Source organism: Physeter macrocephalus, chromosome 9 (genome assembly GCF_002837175.3).
Source record: "Physeter macrocephalus isolate SW-GA chromosome 9, ASM283717v5, whole genome shotgun sequence".
NCBI classification, from domain to species: domain Eukaryota; kingdom Metazoa; phylum Chordata; class Mammalia; order Artiodactyla; family Physeteridae; genus Physeter; species Physeter macrocephalus.
The window spans coordinates 11,919,664-11,939,326 of NC_041222.1; the positions used below are offsets into that span (position 1 = coordinate 11,919,664).

The following is a 19,663-nucleotide window of genomic DNA, read 5'->3' on the forward strand; positions in this document are numbered from 1 at the left end:
TTTGGAGGAAAAGATTTTTATTCCTCCTGGTAGGTGCGGGGTGGAGCTCTGATTCCCCTCCTCCAACCATTGTAATTCTGGCCTTGAGAGGTAAGGCAGGGAATTCCCTGGTGGCCCAGTGGTTAGGACTCTGTGCTTCCACTGCATGGGGCACGGGTTTGATCTCTGGTCGGAGAACTAAGATCCCACGTGCCGTGTGGCATGGCCAAAAAAGAAAAAAAAAAAAAAAAAAGGTAAGGCAGAAACCCCGGATAGAGTAAAAGCCTTAGTTCCCATCCCAGGCCATGCAGGCAGGGGATTCTGGTTTTCATTTTACATGACAGAATCTAGGAACCAAGGAAAACTAGATAGAATTTGGATGCTGCTTGACTACAGGTTGCCACCTCTGCAGTATCTAAAACCCTGATTTCTTCTTCACTTTTAATACTGCCTGGTGGCTCAGGGCTCTGAAACAATCTCAAAGCGGTTAAAACACCATCACAAAAAGACAACATTTTGTTTTTTGGAATTTGTAAAATAAGCTTTCAGAGGCCAGAAATTGGTTTTATTTGCTCTAAATAACATTTTGTAAGTTTAATGAAACCAGCTTCTATAAACTCTTAGGGGTCTTAATGTACAAGATATTCCAAAATAGCCAAGACATACATACTTCATGTTTAGTAAAACCAAACAGTCTTAAGCTCCACTGTGAAGAAAAAGTGCTCCATTATGAAATTGGAAAGCCGCCTACATATCCTGCCAGGGGACTAGCATCTACCTCTCCATTTGCACCATCGAAGATAATTATACTAAGGCTGGGACTTGAAGTCTCCCCACTGACTTCATTTCTTTACACATCCTTGCTCCTTAACTCTTGTGCTCGGTAAATTAGGCAATGATCTCACCATGTTCTCAGAGCCACGAGGAACAGAGAGAGGAGCCGGGGGCAGTTCAGGGAAGAACACTTGCCTCTGTACTAGGGACTACTGCTCCCGAGTTCAGCAGGCTTCACCCCTATTTCACAGATGAAACTGATGCTCCCCAAGTTTAGCTACCTTGTTCAAGGTCACCCAGCTAGCATGTGGTGGAGGCCTTTCAGTCAAAATAGAACTTACACTCTTGGAGTGGCTGATTCACCAAACAAGACACAGCTTTGAGTCTTCTGGGACAGGGAAGGATATACTTAACATTGTGGCATCTTCTGTCTTCACATTCAATAGTTCTAACGTTGGGCAGTGCCATCCTTCTAGAGAGCGTTTAGGAATCTTTGGTACCCCAATGCAGGGGTGGGTTGTGCTTCTGGCTGTTAGTACCTCAGAGGTCAGGGATGCTAAGACAGGCTGCAATGCTGAAGACATTTCTACACAACAAAATATCATCTGTCCCAAGATGCAAAGTTTCCTGTGGAATAACACTATAGGCTCCTTGCAAGTTCACAAGGTAGAAGTGGTAAAATTAACTCCCTTTGGCATGAAGTCAGAGTAAGAGATGCAGTGACTTCTCAAAAGGGCAGTATAAATGGTAGAGCGGGCTTTCCTGGTTAAGTGGTCTGAGGTGACCAAGAGGTTCAAAACTTCATGTTCACTTTAAGAACACTCGTGAAACCATCCAGGCCATTAAGGGTATGCACATCCGAAAAGCCACCAAGTATCTGAAGGATGTCACTTTACAGAAGCAATGTGTGCCATTCCGTCATTACAATGGCGGAGTCGGTAGGTGCGCCCAGGCCAAACAGCGGGGATGGATGCAGGGTCAGTGGCCCAAAGAGTGCTGAATTTTTACTGCACATGCTAAAAAATGCAGAGAGTAATGCTGAACTTAGATGCAGATTCTCTGGTCATTGAGCACATCCAGGTGAACAAAGCCCCCAAAAGGTGCAGCGCAGGATTTACAGAGCTCATGGTCGGTTCAACCCATACATGAGCTCTCCCTGCCACATTGAGATGATCCTTACTGAAAAGGAACAGATTGTTCCTAAACCAGAAGAGGAGGTTGCACAGAAGAAAAAGATATCCCAGGAGGAACAAAAATTTACGGCCTGGGAATAAATGCTGCAAAAAATGCAAAGAAAAGTTTTTTTTTTTTTTTTAAAAAGGTGGAGCACTCAAAAAGTTCAGGCTTTGTACAGGGAACGGGCCATGCTGGCTGGACTGTTTTTTTTTTTGGTCTGGCCAATGTTGCCAACATACTCAGTAAAGCCCTATGAAATCTCTTATAAGGTCACAGACGGACCAGACTCTACCATTTACTAACTAGGTAACCTGGAACAAGTTACTTAACTTCTTTGAACTTCAGTTTTTTTGTAAAAGAGGAAATAATAATTAACTCGTAAGACTGTGAGGATTAAACAAGATGTCTGAATGTGCCTGGCGGTGTCTAGACAGCAGTAAGTATCCTGTTAAGTGATGGCGGTGACGTTTGTCTCACCATTAGCACGAAATGACACACTTGGGATATGCTCCTCAGCTAACGGCTTTTGGACGATGATATTCCCAGTAAGGAAGTGTATATCCAGCAAGACACTCGTCTGGCCAAAGGCTTAGATGAAATCTTTTCACCCAGTTGCTACCCCTCTAGATCTCTAGGAACCACCCACCCCCTGCAAAACAAAAGATAAGTTTAATGGAACAAGTGGTAAAATTTCAACTTGAAAAACTGAAAACCTTTAACACACTATATTTGAAAGTTGCACATGAATACACTAACATTCATTATTAGTTTAAACACACTACAAAGGCAGTAATGAAAAATAATTTTTTTTCATGGCTAACTATGGAGGAAATAGAGCCCATTAATACTTACAACAGTGAAGTGCCCAACAGAGAGTAGAGCTGATAATCCAGAAGCTTAACAGGTACACAGGATATGCAACTACTTGGTTATAATTGAAATCAGATTAAACAGACTATTTAGCTACATATCACACATTCCTAGTTTGCACAATAGAGCCAGACAAAGTCACTCTCATCTTCCCTGGAACAGCAAAGGAAAAGTGTTTTGAATGTTCAAGGAGAAGCCATCATATAAGCCCTTCTTGAATTCTCTATACACAATCCTTTCTTCTTGCCAATTCCTCTATTTTTTGTGTGAATTTATTGTGTATTTCCAGAGTTCAGTGTTTGTATACCTGGGGTGGAAAGAGCTGAAAGTAACTGCTGCTTGGCCAATGAGTAAGAATTATAGAGTCCAGATACAGTTCACTGGTAATCTCACCCACAATGCAACAGCCCTCCATTTTTAAAAAAAATTACTAACAGAATGCTTACTAAGGAGACAGAATTGGAGTACGCCATACTTGAGATCATTTGCTATAACTCAAACTAAAAAAAAAGGGACCTCTGTGGACCAATGCCTAGGATTCAGAAAATGCTTAACTATACAAGATAATTCTTTAAAGGGCAGTTTTTTAAATAGGATTTTACTCTGTAGCAAGTGTATAATAAAGAAAAAGTTTATGTTTAGGAATACACATTAGGGATTTTTTTCCAGAGTTACCTCGACATGAAGGGTACATCCTTTAAATAACCAATAGAAAAGAACTTGCACAATAGAGACATCATGTTTGCTTTCTAAAAATTTCATTGAATCTTGACACAATGGCCTAGCTTTTGGGTAACACTAAGGATGCCAAACTTGAAAGCAAAATGGAAGACATCTTCTGACGAGGAAAATGTTCAGTTCTGACCTTCCCAATGCAGTTAGCATTCCAAGTGAACTCAACAGGAAGAGGTAAAATATTCTCTACTGCAGAACCCTGAGCACAGCTGTGGTCTACCTCTTCACCTTCTGTTCTCAGGGTTCTTGCTCTGTCAGGCACAGTTTAGCCAGTGCATGGTGAGGTGTGTCTCTCTACTCGAGGGCTTCCAGAATATAGTCCAGCCACCTTGCTCTCTGGGTCACATGTAGTCCTGAAGCATGTACCACGTAATGGAAAGCCAAGTTTCAAGAATTAAAAATGGAGTCAGTCACAATCCGGAGTGCTGTGAGGGAAGCAACAGGGCATTCAAACAAAAGATTAATAAAAACAATGTCTACAAAATTCATGGCAGGGCTTGAAGATGAAAATTAAAATTTCAACGATGAAAGGGCTTCACCAACACCCAGGGACTGGGCTGCCTGCTTGAAGTGGGAGCTGACATGGAAATCCAATTCTTTTGAGGATCTATACATGGTAATTAGCAAAATACATGACAGAACAAAACACATCAATTCCTTTCCTTTGAAAATGGCTCTAAAGAGAGTGAGGCTAGAATCCTTCTTCCATGGTCCTGCCTATTCAGCCATCCAGAGCTTGAAGGTCCTGTCATATGAGCAAGTGGCTATAAGCTGCCCGTTCGAAGAAATGTCTAGGCCCATCACTTTGCCTTCGTGGCCAGCCAGAGTCTTCAGTGGCGACCAGCCTGGGTGGGTCCAGATCTTGGCTGTGTTATCATAGGCACCAGTAAGCAAGAAATTCCCATGGATAGCTACAAAAGAAAAGGGGAGTTGCTTCAGGAATTCAAGTACTCAAAAGAGCATAAGAAAATAAAAAACCCCAAATCTGCTAGAACATACTATTTTGAAAAAGAAGGTATCTACATTCAGAAAAACTCAACACTCTGATCTGTATTCCTACTAGACCTCTATGAAAAAGACAACTACAGGCAGACTTAGGGAAACAAATAACATTATTAAGGTCTTTTGGCTCTTTCCCTGATAGACAACCTATTCAGAATATTATTAAGGATTCAGCGCTTGGACCTTCCATGGAAAAAAAAAATGAAGCAAAACACTCATGGAAGTCTTCTTTACTTCCTAGGAACAAGACACAGGCTGTGTCATAGCTCTGTCTGAAAGTGTGGTGGAGGGAAGGAGATTATAATTTGCTCCTTCAATAGAGTCCAAATTCTCTCCTGTTCCACTTCCAAGTCTTAACACCTGGACTGCATTCCTCAGAAGTGCAATTTGTCTGTCTTGTAATTAGGGCTACAACAGGAGGAAAGCTTACGCTCAAACTTGACACCAGTCACTAAGTTCTGGTGGGCAGGAATGGTATAGACACAACGCCGCTGTCGAAGGTCCCACACTTTGCAGGTGTTGTCACCACTGCCAGTTGCAACGTGGTAGCTGTGGATCAGATGTAGTACTGAAGTTAGAAACAAAGAGTACTTTCTGACCAATAACCCTCTCCACCCCTCACTCAGTGAGCTTATTTACCCATTGGGGGAGAAATTTATTCCATAGATTTCCTTCAGGTGACCTTCTAGGAACATGATGCAACGTCCTGTACGCAGGTCCCAAACTCGACCAAATGCATCCAGTCCCCTGACAAAATAATTTATGAATGAACATTTTGAATCCAGTTCTCTGTGGAAGCAAGTATACTTAAGAGGTGAGACTACTGAGCTGCCCCCGCTACGTGCAAGAAGCCTTACCCAGTGCCAGCCAAAGAGCCATCTTGATGGAAGGCAATGTCATACACACCCATGCTGTGGCCTTCCTGATGCAGGATTTCCTCTTGAGCCTCCAAATCCCATAAGCGCCATGAACGGTCATAGCTAAAAAAGTCAAACTAACGATTAACCAGCAGATGTTCAGTTCCTACAATGTATAAAGTGCTATAAACAGTTGTAGCTCAAGTTATGTTTCTGAAACTACTCATACAACCATATTAACAAACTCTTTTCTGGCATAAACAATGTCTCAACAACTAAGCATATCTGTCTTGGGTGCTAACTGGGAAACCATGGTTCCTATAAACCTACTTCAGTAGCTATTTTACTTTATATTTATTTATTTATTTTAAAACATTTATTTATTTATTTATTGGCTGCGCTGGGTCTTCATTGTTGCACACGGGCTTTCTCTAGCTGCGGCGAGCGGGGGCTACTCTTCGTTGCGGTGCGCGGGCTTCTCATTGTGGTGGCTTCTCTTGTTGTGGAGCACGGGCTTTAGGCGCGCAGGATTCAGTAGTTGTGGCACGCGGGCTCAGTAGTTGTGGCTCGCGGGCTCTAGAGCGCAGCCTCAGTAGTTGTGGCGCGCAGGCTCAGTAGTTGTGGCACACGGGCTTAGTTGCTCCGCAGCATGTGGGATCTTCCCAGACCAGGGATCAAACTTGTGTCCCCTGCGTTGGCAGGCGGATTCTTAACCAGTGCGCCACCAGGGAAGTCCCTTCAGTGGCTGTTTTAAAAACAGAATTCCTTAGAATGGCCCAGCAAAGATTCTGTTGCCTTCTTTCTTCCCTAATTTCACTGTTATGTCCTTCCATTCATTGAGCATTTATTGGGTCCTAAACTGAATGTTGGGCATATAAAAATCAATTACAAACAAATAGATCAATAGAATAGAATAGAGAGTACAGAAATAGGCCCACATATACATGGTCAAATGATTTTCAATGAGGCCATCAAAGCAATTTCAATAGTGAAAGTCTCCTCCATAAATGATGGTAAACTGTAATACATATGGAAATAAAGACAAAACAAACAAACAAAAAACCCTCAATAAAAAAAATGGGCAAAGCACCTGGACACTGAACAAAAGACAATATACGAATAGTCAATAAGCATATGACAAACTACTCAACACCAACAGTCATCAGAGTAATAAAAATTGAAACCATGAGATTTCACTACATACTTGCTAAACTGAGCAAAATGATAAGATTGATTAATGACAAATGTTGGCAAGGATGTGAAAAAAAACAGAATTCCAGAATTCTGGGAATGTAAAATGGCACCAACACTATGGAAAACCACTTGGAAGTTTAAAAAAAGTTACATATACATCTACCCTATAACCTTGCAATTGCATTCCTAGGTATTTATTCAAGACAAAGGAAAGAAAAACACATCCACAAAAAGCATTGTACAAGAGTATTTATAGCAGCTTTATTCTGACTAGCCAAAAGCTGGAAACAGCCAAAGTGTCCATCAATAGGAGAATGAATATACAAACTGTGGCAGAGTTAAACAATTGAACACTTCTCAGCAATAAAAAGGAATTACTGATACATGCAACGACATGAATGAATCTTAAAAATGTTATGCTGCGTAAAAGAAGCCAAACAAAAAGAAGCCATATGAACACAAATGAGTTCATAAACTATGAATAGATAGAATTAATTTATGGTGACAGAAATCAAGTCAGTGGTTGCTTTGGAACAGGGAGTTGACTGGGAAAGGGCATAAGGGAACTTTCTGGGGTGATGAAAATGTTCTCTCTATTGACTAGTGTATGGCTATGAGCATAACTGGTGCTGTCTTGGGCCTGTACAGTTCTTCCTGTCTTTCTGCTGACCCTTCCCAGAACTATACTGTGTGGTAAGTCACTTTCCTGTAGTCAAGGGCTTTGCAGTTAATAGACATTGTTTAATAATCATTAAGACCAGGTGGCCTCTATGCTCTGTTAGTCCTCAAACAATGATGAAGACCTTTGCTGATATAGTCCCAGCACCCACTAGTTACCCATTCTTCACTTAGGAATGTACTTCCTGTTTCCAAACACGTACCCCCATACCTTAGGTTAACTATAAAATTGCCTCAATGGTCTCTTGGGGGCGCAGAGTGCAGCTGTGAATGCTTCTGGATTGCTGTCGGCCAGATCCCACCCTGTGAGTAAGTGACCCTATGATAAACGGATCCATTGGATATATGGAGCTGCTGGCCGTGTTTTTCAATCTCAAGATGCCTTCTCAGTTTGGTGGGCACCTTCTGTTCCCTTGGACCTCCAACAACAGGGATGTGGGCCACATGAGTGTATGCATTTGTCAAGACTGACTGAATTACACACTTAAATCCATTCCATTCCATGTGAATTGTATCTCAAAAAATTCTTTAACAGATCTGGCCTCGTTGAATGTATAGAACCAGAAAAGGAGACTGATTTGTAAGCAGAGAAACTACACTGTATAGAGAAAAAAAAAAAAAAAAAAAATACACCTCTAGTATTGGCCAACAAAGAGAAGAAAGAGGGAAAAACTCTAGTTTTCTGGGAGTCAGTGACTCTGAAATTTCAGATTAACTGCAATTTAAAACCAAATACACTTAGCCCTACCTATGTCATATATTCTTTTCTGATTCTGATTTATTGAAGTCCAAGAAAATCTCCTGAAGATCTCTGCTCTAAAAATTTACTTGGCAGTTTAGCCATAAAAGGTAAACAAGATGCCACAGGCCTGTATGGATAGAACAATAAGAGGATGGCTTACCAGGTGGTACCTAAGAAACGTCCTGATGGATGCCACATTACACGGGCCACACGCACTGTATGGCCTTCAATATCTGCCACTGGTTCATCACTGAAAAGGAATCAAATATATGTAAGTAAACTATTTTACAGTCATGTAAATACTCATTGAATTTATTAACTTTTGAGCACATATACACCCATTCTGCATGCTTTGACAGGCCAAATTGTAACTAAACCTGTAATTTGTTAAACTTTTAGGGCTAATGATAATTTAACTCACTTCCCAAGGTTATTATAAAAGCTTTGGGACTATTTCATGTGCCCACGGGGCAAAACTGCTCTTCAATAAATACTGTCTATTTCAATTCACTATGTTAATAAACTCTTAATGCTATATCATTGGCTTAGAGAAAAATAAAAGATATTTCAGCCTGACAAGCAAAATAAACTCTCTGCACCAAAGGAGCGCTGAGATTCTAGAAAGAAAACATATTCTGATAGAGATGCAAGGCTATATCAAAGTTTTGGTGCAAGTGGATTACAGATAAATTTATCTCAAACTTCAGCTTGTCCAAGGATCCACATGAAAAAAGGAACTCCTAAACAGAGGCTTAGTTTCCTTTTGGTGGCCATTAAATTCTACTACCAACAATGACAGAAAGAAGGTCTGAACACCAGCAAGAGGAAATAAACATGAACCCTAAAGAGGGCAATTAAAAGGGAACTTTGTCAATGTGCATACACAGAACTAATTAAAGCCCTAGGGAAACAAATATTGCTATGTATTACCAAAGCCAATTAAACCTTGCTGTGCTCACAGGTAAGATCTTGTCTGGCAAAGAGTGGAGACACTAATTAGCTCCTCACAAAATCCTGGAACAAAAGCCTCATGTGCTTTCCCAAAGAAAGAAAACTAAGCAACTGAATTCAGATGTCTTTTAGGCAAACAAAGTGCTTCCAAAAATTTCTTGGAAAACAATAATCACAAACACATTAAAAAAAAAAACTGGGCTTCCCTGGTGGCGCAGTGGTTGCGCGTCCGCCTGCTGATGCAGGGGAACCGGGTTTGCGCCCCGGTCTGGGAGGATCCCACATGCCGCGGAGCGGCTGGGCCCGTGAGCCATGGCCGCTGAGCCTGCGCGTCTGGAGCCTGTGCTCCGCGACGGGAGAGGCCACAACAGTGAGAGGCCCGCATACCTAAAAAAAAAAAAAAACTGTTGTAATTGGAAAATGTAGTCTAGGTAAAGGACGATGCTATTGGGAGTAGACATCACTTCCTTGGCAATACTGCCAGACAGAACCTCCTTCCTCTCCCCTGTGGCTGTTTGCTAAGAATCAATGTGCTGTCTAGAATATTATTTTTAGTCAAGCTACCAAATAGTGCATTTCTCCAATGTCAATCTACTGCATGGGAGGTATAATGGATCCTTCCAGAATAGCTGGAGCCAGGAAACAGTGGCTACTATGTTAGAGGCAAAAATCAAGGTACAAAGTTAACAAAGAAGGAAACCTGACACAACTCCTCTGGTGAGAAAAGATCTAAGAAAAAAATCCTCCATTCTATTTTCACACAAGTTACCTTGACTCAGAGCATCTCTGGGGTTAAATGCTAGATTTTTAAGTCTCAAGGGCCAACCAATCAACTATTTACTTTAGCGATTGCAGTGTGGACAAAGGGTAATATTCACCTGTCAAGGCTCCAAAGCTTCACAGAACCATCAGCAGCACAAGAGGCCAGATTGACATCTTTTTGGTCCAAGGAGACAGTGGATTTTGGATGGAATACAATTGCTCCCACGTTTGTGTTATGGCCTGAAGGAGTGTAAGAGATGAAAATTAAAGGGTTCCCACTCCCTTATAACTTAAGTGTAAATACAGACATGACAAATATTATATATACACATATCAGAGGACATGTGGACCTAGAGAGTATTAAAGTAGCTATTCAACTACTAAAAAATCGAACTATTTTAACTTAAATTAATATATAAATTGCATTAAAAAAAGCTAAACACACACAAAAATGTTTCTTGGTTTAGAGATTGTAAATGCCAGAGTGGGGCTGGACATGAGAGAAAAGTGGTATGCGTATGAAGTCATTATCATCCAGCCCTGCAGTCAGAGAAAACCAAAGCAAGTCAAATCAAATCAAGAATTAATCTGTGTGTACTGGGTCTGAGTGTCAGGCAGAGTTTTAGAGTTGTATTGCTTGACAGAGTTCACACTGAGAAAAAGACTGAGATTTAGACAAGATTCTAACTCACCTCGAAGAGTATGGAGGAGGTTGCAATCAGGAACAGACCAGAGCTTGCAAAGCCCACTCCTAACAAACACAAAGGAAAGCATCTCAGCCAGGGTTGGTCTGGGAAGGAAAAGGTACCTTGGTAACATTACTAAAGGACAATCTCTCTCACCCCCCACCCCCAAAATGTTACAGTGGCAGACAGAAAAAGAAACAGAAAAGGCTTATCATTTGAAGGGTTAGAGAAGAAAGCTACGTCCAGGTCTCATGCAAACAGAGGCCTCTACTGGACTGTAAATATTATAGCACAAGTTGCTCTTCTCCTTAACTTTTGGATCAATTTCTGAGGGAAGGTAGGACAAATTAAACTATCTAACATTAATATTAATAATGACACTATCTTCTTAAATACGAATAGCATTTTGCTGCTTACCAAGTACTTTAATTTTTTTTTTTGGCAGCACTGTGAAGCATGCGGGATCTTACTTCCCCAACCAGAGATCGAACCCGTGTGCCCTGAAGTGGAAGCACGGACTCTTAACCACTGGACTGCCAGGGAAGTCCCCAAAGTACTTAAATTTTTTAAAAAGTGTTTTACTTTGGAAAATTTCCAACAAATTACTTTCATATCTATCATCAAATGATCCTTATAACAGACCTGTGAGGTACATATAAGGCAGGAATGATCATTTCTACTTTACTATTTTTTTCTTATTTTATTTTTTTGTAATTAATTTTTTAAATTGGAGTATAGTTGATTTACAATGTTGTGTTAGTTTCTGTTGTACAGCAAAGTGAGTCAGTTATACACATACTCATTTCTATTTTATAATGAAGGTAACTGAGGCTTGGAGAGGTGGAGGGATCTGTGTAGGTCCCTGGCTTTCTCCTGAACCACAGTCTCAGTTTCTGCCTAGTCAAGTAGCTCTTTTGCATACAATGCAAGCGAGTTTCCCCCTCATTAGACGACAGTGTTCCTCAAGAACAACTAAGTAACTAAATAGAACAAAACAACAAAGATTACACATCCTAAAAGTTTTCTGCATATGTGGTGAGTAGAAAACAAAATGAAGATAAAAACAATAATTCAAGTTTACTGAGTCCTTACCACATACTAGGCACTATCAAGGCAAATTGTTTACAAACATTATCTCACCTTACTTTACAGATGACAAAAGTGAAGCTTACAGAGATTAAGTATCTTGCCCAGGTCACATAACCAAAAAAAGAAGTTATATCAATGTACGTATACTAGTCTATAAGCTCACTATCTGATCCAAAATGATGCTAATGCCAAGAATATGACTGACATGTCATGGGTCTCTGGGGTACCTTGTGAACAGTAAGAACTGCTAATTGAAGGCTATATTGTAAACTACAATGGGTAACTACTAGCGTCTCTAGTTTGGTGTGATCATGAGAAGCAGAGGCAAAGGGTATTGAAATGGCCTTCTAAGACAAATACTGATTTTTTCCCCCTGAACCCCATTTAGAAAAAAATGTCACTGTAAAATGGGACTTACCAACAAGCTGTGGCCAGCATTTTGGAATTGGGACTAAAGTGACAGTAGGAGATAGGCCGATCATCCCCAATCTGACTGCAGAAATTATTCAAAGACTTAAAAAAAGACAAACAAGGGATCATTAACAGGCTAACCCAAGATTTTCTTGGCTTTTCCACCATACAAACAAAAACAAAAACAAAAACAAAAACCATTCCAGTTTTAACCCTCCCCAAGAATCTTCTACCACCTTTTTGTTGTTGTTGTTAGAAGACACTTATACGAATGAATGGAGTCAAGGCTTATCTGGAACTCCAGCATGCTGTCTTCTACAGTCTTAGTATCACTAGCTTCTATGTCAGCTAAATACAAACAGGAAGGCCATGGCGAGATCTAAAGTACAGTCTGACATAGTAAAAGGGAGAATTAAAGAGTAGACCCATAGGCCTCTGCCTAGTACAAAGCACAGTAGGTTCCCTGCCACCTTAACTGATGGTTCCTCCCAAATAGCAACAGTGTAAGCACAGAGGAATAAGTATAGCTGCCTTTACTTGCTAGAGGTGGGTCAAAGTAGAGCATCTAATAAATATTTAAGAATCTTTAAGATATTAGACAATTATATATATGAGAGCATCTTATATATATAAGATGAGAGCATCTTACCCGGAGAGATTTGTGCAGCTCTTGCATCTGGGAGGTTCTCGTTGTCTCAGGAATCTCTTTATGAAGACGGGCCTCTTCCAAGCGTTTCATTGCCCTGTGACACAGAAACAACATTATTAACCCTGAGCAAATGGGTTGGAAACAAAGGTCCATATACGTCTCTTTACCACTCAATTTCAATTAATAACCACTGTCATTATAAAGCAGCTCCTCAGTCCTTGAGAGGAAATAAGAAAAAGTATGTTTCTTCCTCCTTCTTGAGGCTCTCCTTACCTAGGCAGTGAATAATTAGCAATCCACAGTCTAGCAACCTTCAGGCTGTTTGGTCCTTCATGGTACCAGGTTTGCTGATACTGAAAGTTAAATTAAGAGCAGAAATGTCAAGTCTGAAGCATTCCTGCCCCTTTCATAGCTGTCAATTCCCAATTGTTAACTGCTCAGAAAAAAGATGAATTAGTTCAGTAATAGGATGAAATCAGGTATATGTGCTTTCTCTTGTGTTTCTTTCTATGAACTCTTATTGGATAGTTTCTGGTTACTTGTTAAAAGTGACACCAGGAATGCTATGGTTCTTTCCTGAATGGGGAACTCACTTATCTCCATTTATACCTACAAAGGAACCACAAACTATTGCCAACAACTATTCCGGAACAGTAGAGTCTCCAACTCCCCCTGTTCCCTATCCCACAGAAAACAGAAAATGAGAGAACTACCCCCTTGTTTCCTGCATGTTTATACTATGAAGCCAAAGACACTTTTTTTTTTTTTTGCGGTACGCGGGCCTCTCACTGTTGTGGCCTCTCCCGCTGCAGAGCACAGGCTCCGGACGCGCAGGCTCAGCGGCCATGGCTCACGGCGGTACGCGGGCCTCTCACTGTTGTGGCCTCTCCCGCTGCAGAGCACAGGCTCCGGACGCGCAGGCTCAGCGGCCATGGCTCACGGACCCAGCCGCTCCGCGGCATGTGGGATCCCCCTGGACCGGGGCACGAACCCGTGTCCCCTGCACCGGCAGGCAGACTCCCAACCACTGTGCCACCAGGGAAGCCCCAAAGACACATTTTACCTCTTCTTTGGACTTCTTTGATTTCTCATCATCTTTTTTGGTCTTTTTTAAGGCATCAGTACCGACCACTGAAAGGATATTTCTTAACCTGTAACAAAAAAGATCAGAATTTAAACAGAGTTAAGACTGTGAAAAGTATATCTAAGAAGGCAGCAAGCCTGCCCTACTCTCTCACCATTCAAATCCTAAGCAACCTTCTTTAAGGGTCAAGTTGTGATGCCTAAACTTCCAGTGTGATTTCTCTCACTCAACAGTCTTTATTTGAAGATTCCCTAAATTGAACTAAAAGCAATTACCCTGTTAAACTTAGAGTCAACTAGCCCCAACACTGCTACCACTCGGGCTGTGAATACAGACAACCTTCACTCAATGCCACAATGTGCTGGATACTGCTCAGGTGCTAAGTATAAAAAATGACTAAGAAACAGTCCTTGATTTCAAGTAGCACAGTTGGGGAGTGAGGGAGTGGGGGGTGGACAGGACATACAGAAAGTACCGGGGAACTAGAGTGCGTTCCATTAAATATTATGACAGTGGTGCATGGTGCTAAAGGAATCATAAAAGGAGTCAACAACCTAGGCTTGGAGGGAATCAGGGAAGGCTTCATGGAGAAGATGTTACCTGAACTGAGTCATCAAGTAATCAAGTCAATGGGTCAAGAATCGGAAAGGACAGTTGAAGCAGAGGGTTCAACAAATGTAAAGGTCTGGAGGCAAGAAAAGCATGTTGAACTTGGAATCACAACAATTCAATATGGCTGGAGCACAGAGTACTGGGAAAGGGTTGGCGAGAGATAAGGCTGCAAATCTAAGCAGGGGCCAGGTCACAAAGAGCTCCTTATGCCATGGCAAGGAGGGTTTATATTTGAGAAAGACCCCTGGAAAAGTATGGAGAATGGACTGAAGAGAGAAGAACAAAGGCATACTATTGTATCCCCTGAGTCTTACGGACTGAATCAAGGCAGTGGCAGTGGGGACTCAAGACATTCATTTAAGGGACACAATAAGACATACTTTGCTGGTGGAGAAGACAAACAATAAACAGTAGAAGTAAACCCTCTGAAAGGCTATTAAGAAAGTATGTTACTTTCTTAATAATCGCAGGACTTACTTTACAAGGGGTCAGGTGTTAGGAAAGGCTTTTTTGAGGACGTGGCATTTATGCTGAAACCAAAAGAATAAAAAAGCCCTAAAAGGCAAGAGAGGAGGACAAAAAGAGAAAAATTCAGTGGAAAGACAGCAAAAGAGCTTGAGTATCCCAGGAGGACCATTATGGCTGCTAAGTCTAGTAAACTGGGGAAGAGTGGCACAAGGCAAGGATGAAGAGCATGATTAGGAGCTTTTTACTCTAAGTTTAATAAGAAGACTCTGTAGGGGGCTTTCCTGGTGGCGCAGTGGTTGGGAGTCCGCCTGCTAATATGGAGGACATGGGTTCGAGCCTGGGAGGATCCCACGTGCTGCGGAGCAACTGGGCCTGTGCGCCACAACTACTGAGCCCGCGTGCCACAGCTGCTGAGGACCGCGAGTCTGGAGCCCGTGCTCTGTGGCGGGAGGCCACCGCGATGAGGGGCCCGTGCGCCGCGATGAAGAGTCGTCCCCGCTCGCCGCAACTAGAGAAAGGCCGCACACAGCAATGATAGACCCAACACAGCCAAAAATAAAATAAATAAAAATAAATTTAAAAATTAAAAAAAAAGAGAAGACTGTAGGATTTTAAGCAAACAATTAACACAACACATTTGGGGCTATTACAACAGTCTAAATATGAAAGCAATGGAGGTAGAGAAAAGAGGACACACTGGAGGTACATTTCAGAAGTAGAAGAGACAAGATTTTGCTGATGGGTTACACAGAAGGTGAGCAGGTTTTCAACTGAAAACTGTGTGAATGGTACAGTTATTTGCAAGGAGAAATGGAAAACAGATGAGTTCAATTTAGACATGTCATATTTGAGTACCTATAGAATATCTAGGTTACAGAGACCTGGGAGTCATCAGAATATATATACACAGAGTAAACCATGCCATGGGAATGGATTTGATCACTCAGGGTTAGTGTAGGATAAGGGCAAAAAACAGCAGTTTATAAACAGGAAAAAAAGAGGCTTAGAAGAATTAGCTAGAGAAGCAGGAGGAAAACCAGGATGATTTGGTCTTCTGAGAGCCAAGGAAACAGTGTTTGAAGGAGGGAATAGGTGGCAGTGTACTAGGGCTATTCTTGATAAAGATGAGTTGATGGCCTTAATTAAGATCAATTTCAACGTGGTAGTGGTCGATCAGTTGGCAGTAGGTTGAAGAGTAAATGAGCGGAAAGGGCCTTAAGAGAGTAAATGTAATGAGTGAGGAACAGCTGAGCCCCAAGTCCTAAAGAGGCAGGTAGGCAGGCCAGGTCTGTCTAATTGCATAGGACTAGCCTGTCACTAAGAGATTTTGTAACTTCAAAATCACAAGAGGAGCATTATATGAGGACAGTGCCTTTTTGCAATAACATCCAAAAAACACTTAGCATTATATCTTATGTTAATGACAAAGAATGTGTTTGTTGTTTAAATTTTCAGAGTTCAGTGACAAATATTTACCCAACTCACAACTACATAATGAGGAGAGGAAGGGAGGGAATGTGTTAACATCTTCTTCATAGGTTATAAAGAAAAATTAGTAGTGGAGTAAAAACTGGCCTAAGACTTAAATTATGGGCTAAAACATATTAATGCAACTTAATAAGATATTCTGTCAACATTATCTGAGACATTCTATTAAAGTTTTAGCTACAAATTCCAACTGAAATTTGGAACTGGAACCCTGTGATTAAGAAAGAAGAGAGTAGATACTTAGAAAGGGCACCTTTCTCTTCTTTCAGCAGGACCCTCTCCAAAAAGTGTGATGGGTTCCCCCAAGGCCCTAAGGCAAGCCTTGACCTCTGAGTCATCTGTGGAAACATTGATTTGCCGGGCTCGCTTCCTCCTCTCAAACTCAGCTAACACTTCGGCCTGTCGCTCACTGATGTGCTCTTCAATTTCAAACACTTCTCCTGTAAAAAGAACCGGCAACATTAGCATAATCACCAGATCTTCCTCAAGTAGGGAGAAAGAAATAATTTCCTTTTTCTTTTCTTTTGAATTTAATTTATTTTTGGCTGTGTTGGGTCTTCGTTGCTGCGCACGGGCTTCTCATCTCAGTGGCTTCTCTTGTTGCGGAGCACGGGCTCTAGGAGTGTGGGCTTCAGTAGTTGCATCAGGCAGGCTCAGTAGCTGCAGCACGCAGACTCTAGAGAACAGGCTGAGCAGTTGTGGTGCATGGGCTTAGTTGCTCCGAGGCATGTGGGATCTTCCCGGACCAGGGATCAAACCCGTGTCCCCTGCATTGGCAGGTGGATTCTTAACCACTGCACCACCAGGGAAGCCCAGAAATAATTTCTTACAATTGGAGTCTGTATGCCTCTAGGGAAAGTTAACTGTTTAATCTACTACAAACTTTACAGTTTCTCAGTTTATTAAAGTATGCCAGGGCTTCCCTGGTGGCTCAGTGGTTAAGAATCCACCTGCCAGGTGGATTAAAGTATGCCAGGACCTCCCTGGTGGCACAGTGGTTAAGAATCTGCCTGCCAATGCAGGGGATGTGGGTTCTGTCCCTGGTCCGGGAAGATCCCACATGCCTCGGAGCAACTAAGCTCATGAGCCACAACTACTGAGCCTACACTCTAGAGTCTGCGAGCCACAACTACTGAACCTGTGTACCTAGAGCCGTTGCTCTGCAACAAGAGAAGCCACCGCAATGAGAAGCCCGCACACCACAACGAAGAGTAGCTCCCACTCCCCGCAACTAGAGAAAGTCCGCGCACAGCAACGAAGACCCAAGCAGCCAAAAAATAAATAAATAATTCATTAAAAATAAAGTATGCCAAACACAGAAAACTAAACGAGGTTTTAAAAGGCAGCAAAATAGCTGAAGCCATCTTGTTTCATTTGGCAAACTTACATAAACACATAAAACACAATAAGAGTATGGAGCATCTTTAACAAATAAGTTATTTAGGCTTTCTGTCCATGATAAAATAGAAACATTATTTTAACAAATGCCAAAGCTACTCTCTGAAATAGTCTCAGTACAGGGACACTAACTGGAAATAATTACCATGAAAATGATATTCTTTGACTGTAAGGTTTTGGATAATCTATCAGCTAGTTTTAAAACTCACACCAAATACAAGCATTTCGATGAAAAAGGAAAAGTACGGTAGTGATGCAGTTATGTTTAAAATAACATAAAAGGTTTAAAAAGTCACTAAAGTGCATGTGTATAGAAAAGAAAATGTATGGGAGGATCCATGAGAAACTTGACAGAAGTCCTATCTGCACAGAACTCTTTTTATACCCTTCTGTACTCTCTGAATTTCTCATGACAAACATGAATAATTTTATTTCAAAAACATAGTGGACCACTAGTTACTGACATGAAAAAATATCCTCAACAGTATACAGAATGACAAATGCAGGTTACAAAACAATTTGCTTATCATGGTTTCATTTATGGAAAAAAACTTGTATTTTGATTCCTTTCAAAATAAAAATGACTACTACTTTTATAATTTAAAAGAGATATTTCATTTTGGGTGAAAAATAATTGGAAAACTAAAAAAGGGAGAATATTATGAACCATAGTAGCTCCAAACCAACGCCACAACTATGCTAGATCTCCAGAAGACAAATGGAATCAATTTGAATCCAAATACACAATGAATAAATTCCTAGTAAAATTACTAACAATTCATAGAAGAAAAACTGCATAAAACGTTTTAAGAAAAAGGTTCTCCAGATGATACTAAGTGGAGTGGGCAGAGAGTATGGCCTTAAGATAGTTGCAAGTTTAATATTTGAAATTTTTTGACACTAAACTAGTGATATCTAAGTTTAGGAAGGTAATCATTACAGATAACTTGAGCACCAAAGGTAAAGACAGACTCACAGTTTGCATCTTACCAGAGGTGATGTTAATGTTCCCTGCTTCAATTCCTGCTTTAAGTCCTTCTTTTCCCAAAATCCCAGATTCTCCTTTGGCCAGGCGCTCCCTCTCCTTCTCTTCCAAACTTCCATAATAGATGTGTGGTTTCTTCACAACAGGAGCGACTAAGTCATCAGATGCCTTAGTTTTGGTTGCCTGCGAAATCAAAGACCTGGATTAACCTAAAGCTTAATCAGCAATTTACTAGACCTCCCAGAAGGATGAAGTTTATCCAGAGCTTCAATCCTATTTCTTCTCCAAAGAAAAGACAAACTGGACACCAGTTAAGATGTGTCTTCCCTGATTTGGACGTGGTCGGGGGGTGATTCCAGTCTCTCAGGCACTTAAGTTTTGCAGATACGAAGAGATAGATAAAACTAGTGAATTTCTCTTGGTGATTTTTCTATCAAAGGCGTGCTTTGGAACATGTTTACTTCATTCAGTTGCAAGTGCAATCTCTTCCTGGGTTTTATGAAACTTCCAGGGTTACTGCTCATCACAGGCGATATCAAGGATAACTGAAATAACCAACGTGATGGTGAGGGGGACAAGTTAGAAAGTTACTGTCTATACATTTCAAACGTTTTCAGACGTGGGGCAGTAGATAGGAAGTTAGGAGGCCTCATTACAATGCAGAGGTCTGACATTGTCATAAATCTTGGCCAAGACACTACTCTCTTTCAGAACTCCGTTTCTGAACCAGACGGAAAAGGTATTTACATTTCGGGGTTGTAGCGAGAGCTGAAAATGAGCTAAAATAGGAAAGCACTCAGGGATCAGGAAAACGCTGCTCCGCTCTCTAAGACCAGACCGAGTCTGGCAGCCTTCCCCACCGCCGTAGCCCGTTCCCTAACGGCCCTGTTCTGCAGGGACCCCCACCCCTCCGCGCTCCCTGCCAGAGTGAGCTGAGACCTGTACCGCGGAGGAGGCTCGTGAGGAGGCCATGCTGGACTCCGGAGCCGCGAAGCCCCACCGAAAGCCGTGCTCTACGTTTCAGATCATCCACAGCGCGCCCAGCAAGGCGGAATTACGACACCTACCGGAAG

The 19,663-nt window shown here is 41.5% G+C and overlaps 2 protein-coding genes across 5 annotated transcripts in view; one reads left to right on the plus strand and one right to left on the minus strand.

The window, feature by feature from the left end:
* Window positions 1-11,068, plus strand: part of RNF183 (ring finger protein 183) — a 27,498-nt gene extending 16,430 nt beyond the window's left edge. For both annotated transcript variants that reach the window (XM_007109492.4, XM_055087011.1), the window contains one exon: window positions 10,852-11,068. In XM_007109492.4, the coding sequence (XP_007109554.3) occupies window positions 10,852-11,065 (214 nt within the window). In that variant the 3' untranslated portion in view covers window positions 11,066-11,068. The remainder of the gene's footprint in view (window positions 1-10,851) is intronic.
* On the minus strand, window positions 3,541-19,649 carry PRPF4 (pre-mRNA splicing tri-snRNP complex factor PRPF4). Of its 3 annotated transcripts, none has more exons than XM_007109494.2 (14): window positions 19,536-19,649; window positions 18,596-18,773; window positions 16,461-16,647; window positions 13,619-13,706; window positions 12,829-12,908; window positions 12,556-12,649; window positions 11,914-12,008; window positions 10,413-10,471; window positions 9,837-9,960; window positions 8,168-8,257; window positions 5,394-5,516; window positions 5,176-5,283; window positions 4,967-5,085; window positions 3,541-4,445 (listed from the first exon to the last, which is right to left on the minus strand). In XM_007109494.2, the coding sequence occupies exons 1-14, from the start codon at window positions 19,560-19,562 to the stop codon at window positions 4,252-4,254; spliced, it is 1,566 nt and encodes a 521-aa protein (XP_007109556.1). In that variant the 5' UTR covers window positions 19,563-19,649; the 3' UTR covers window positions 3,541-4,251. The 3 variants fall into 3 exon arrangements, with proteins under 3 accessions (XP_007109556.1, XP_007109555.1, XP_023982164.1); XM_007109493.4 differs by having other exon boundaries at window positions 19,530-19,633; XM_024126396.3 differs by lacking the exons at window positions 12,556-12,649; window positions 12,829-12,908; window positions 13,619-13,706; ... (1 more) ...; window positions 18,596-18,773; window positions 19,536-19,649 and having other exon boundaries at window positions 10,413-10,510; window positions 11,914-12,002.
* Window positions 19,650-19,663: the final 14 nt, after the last annotated feature.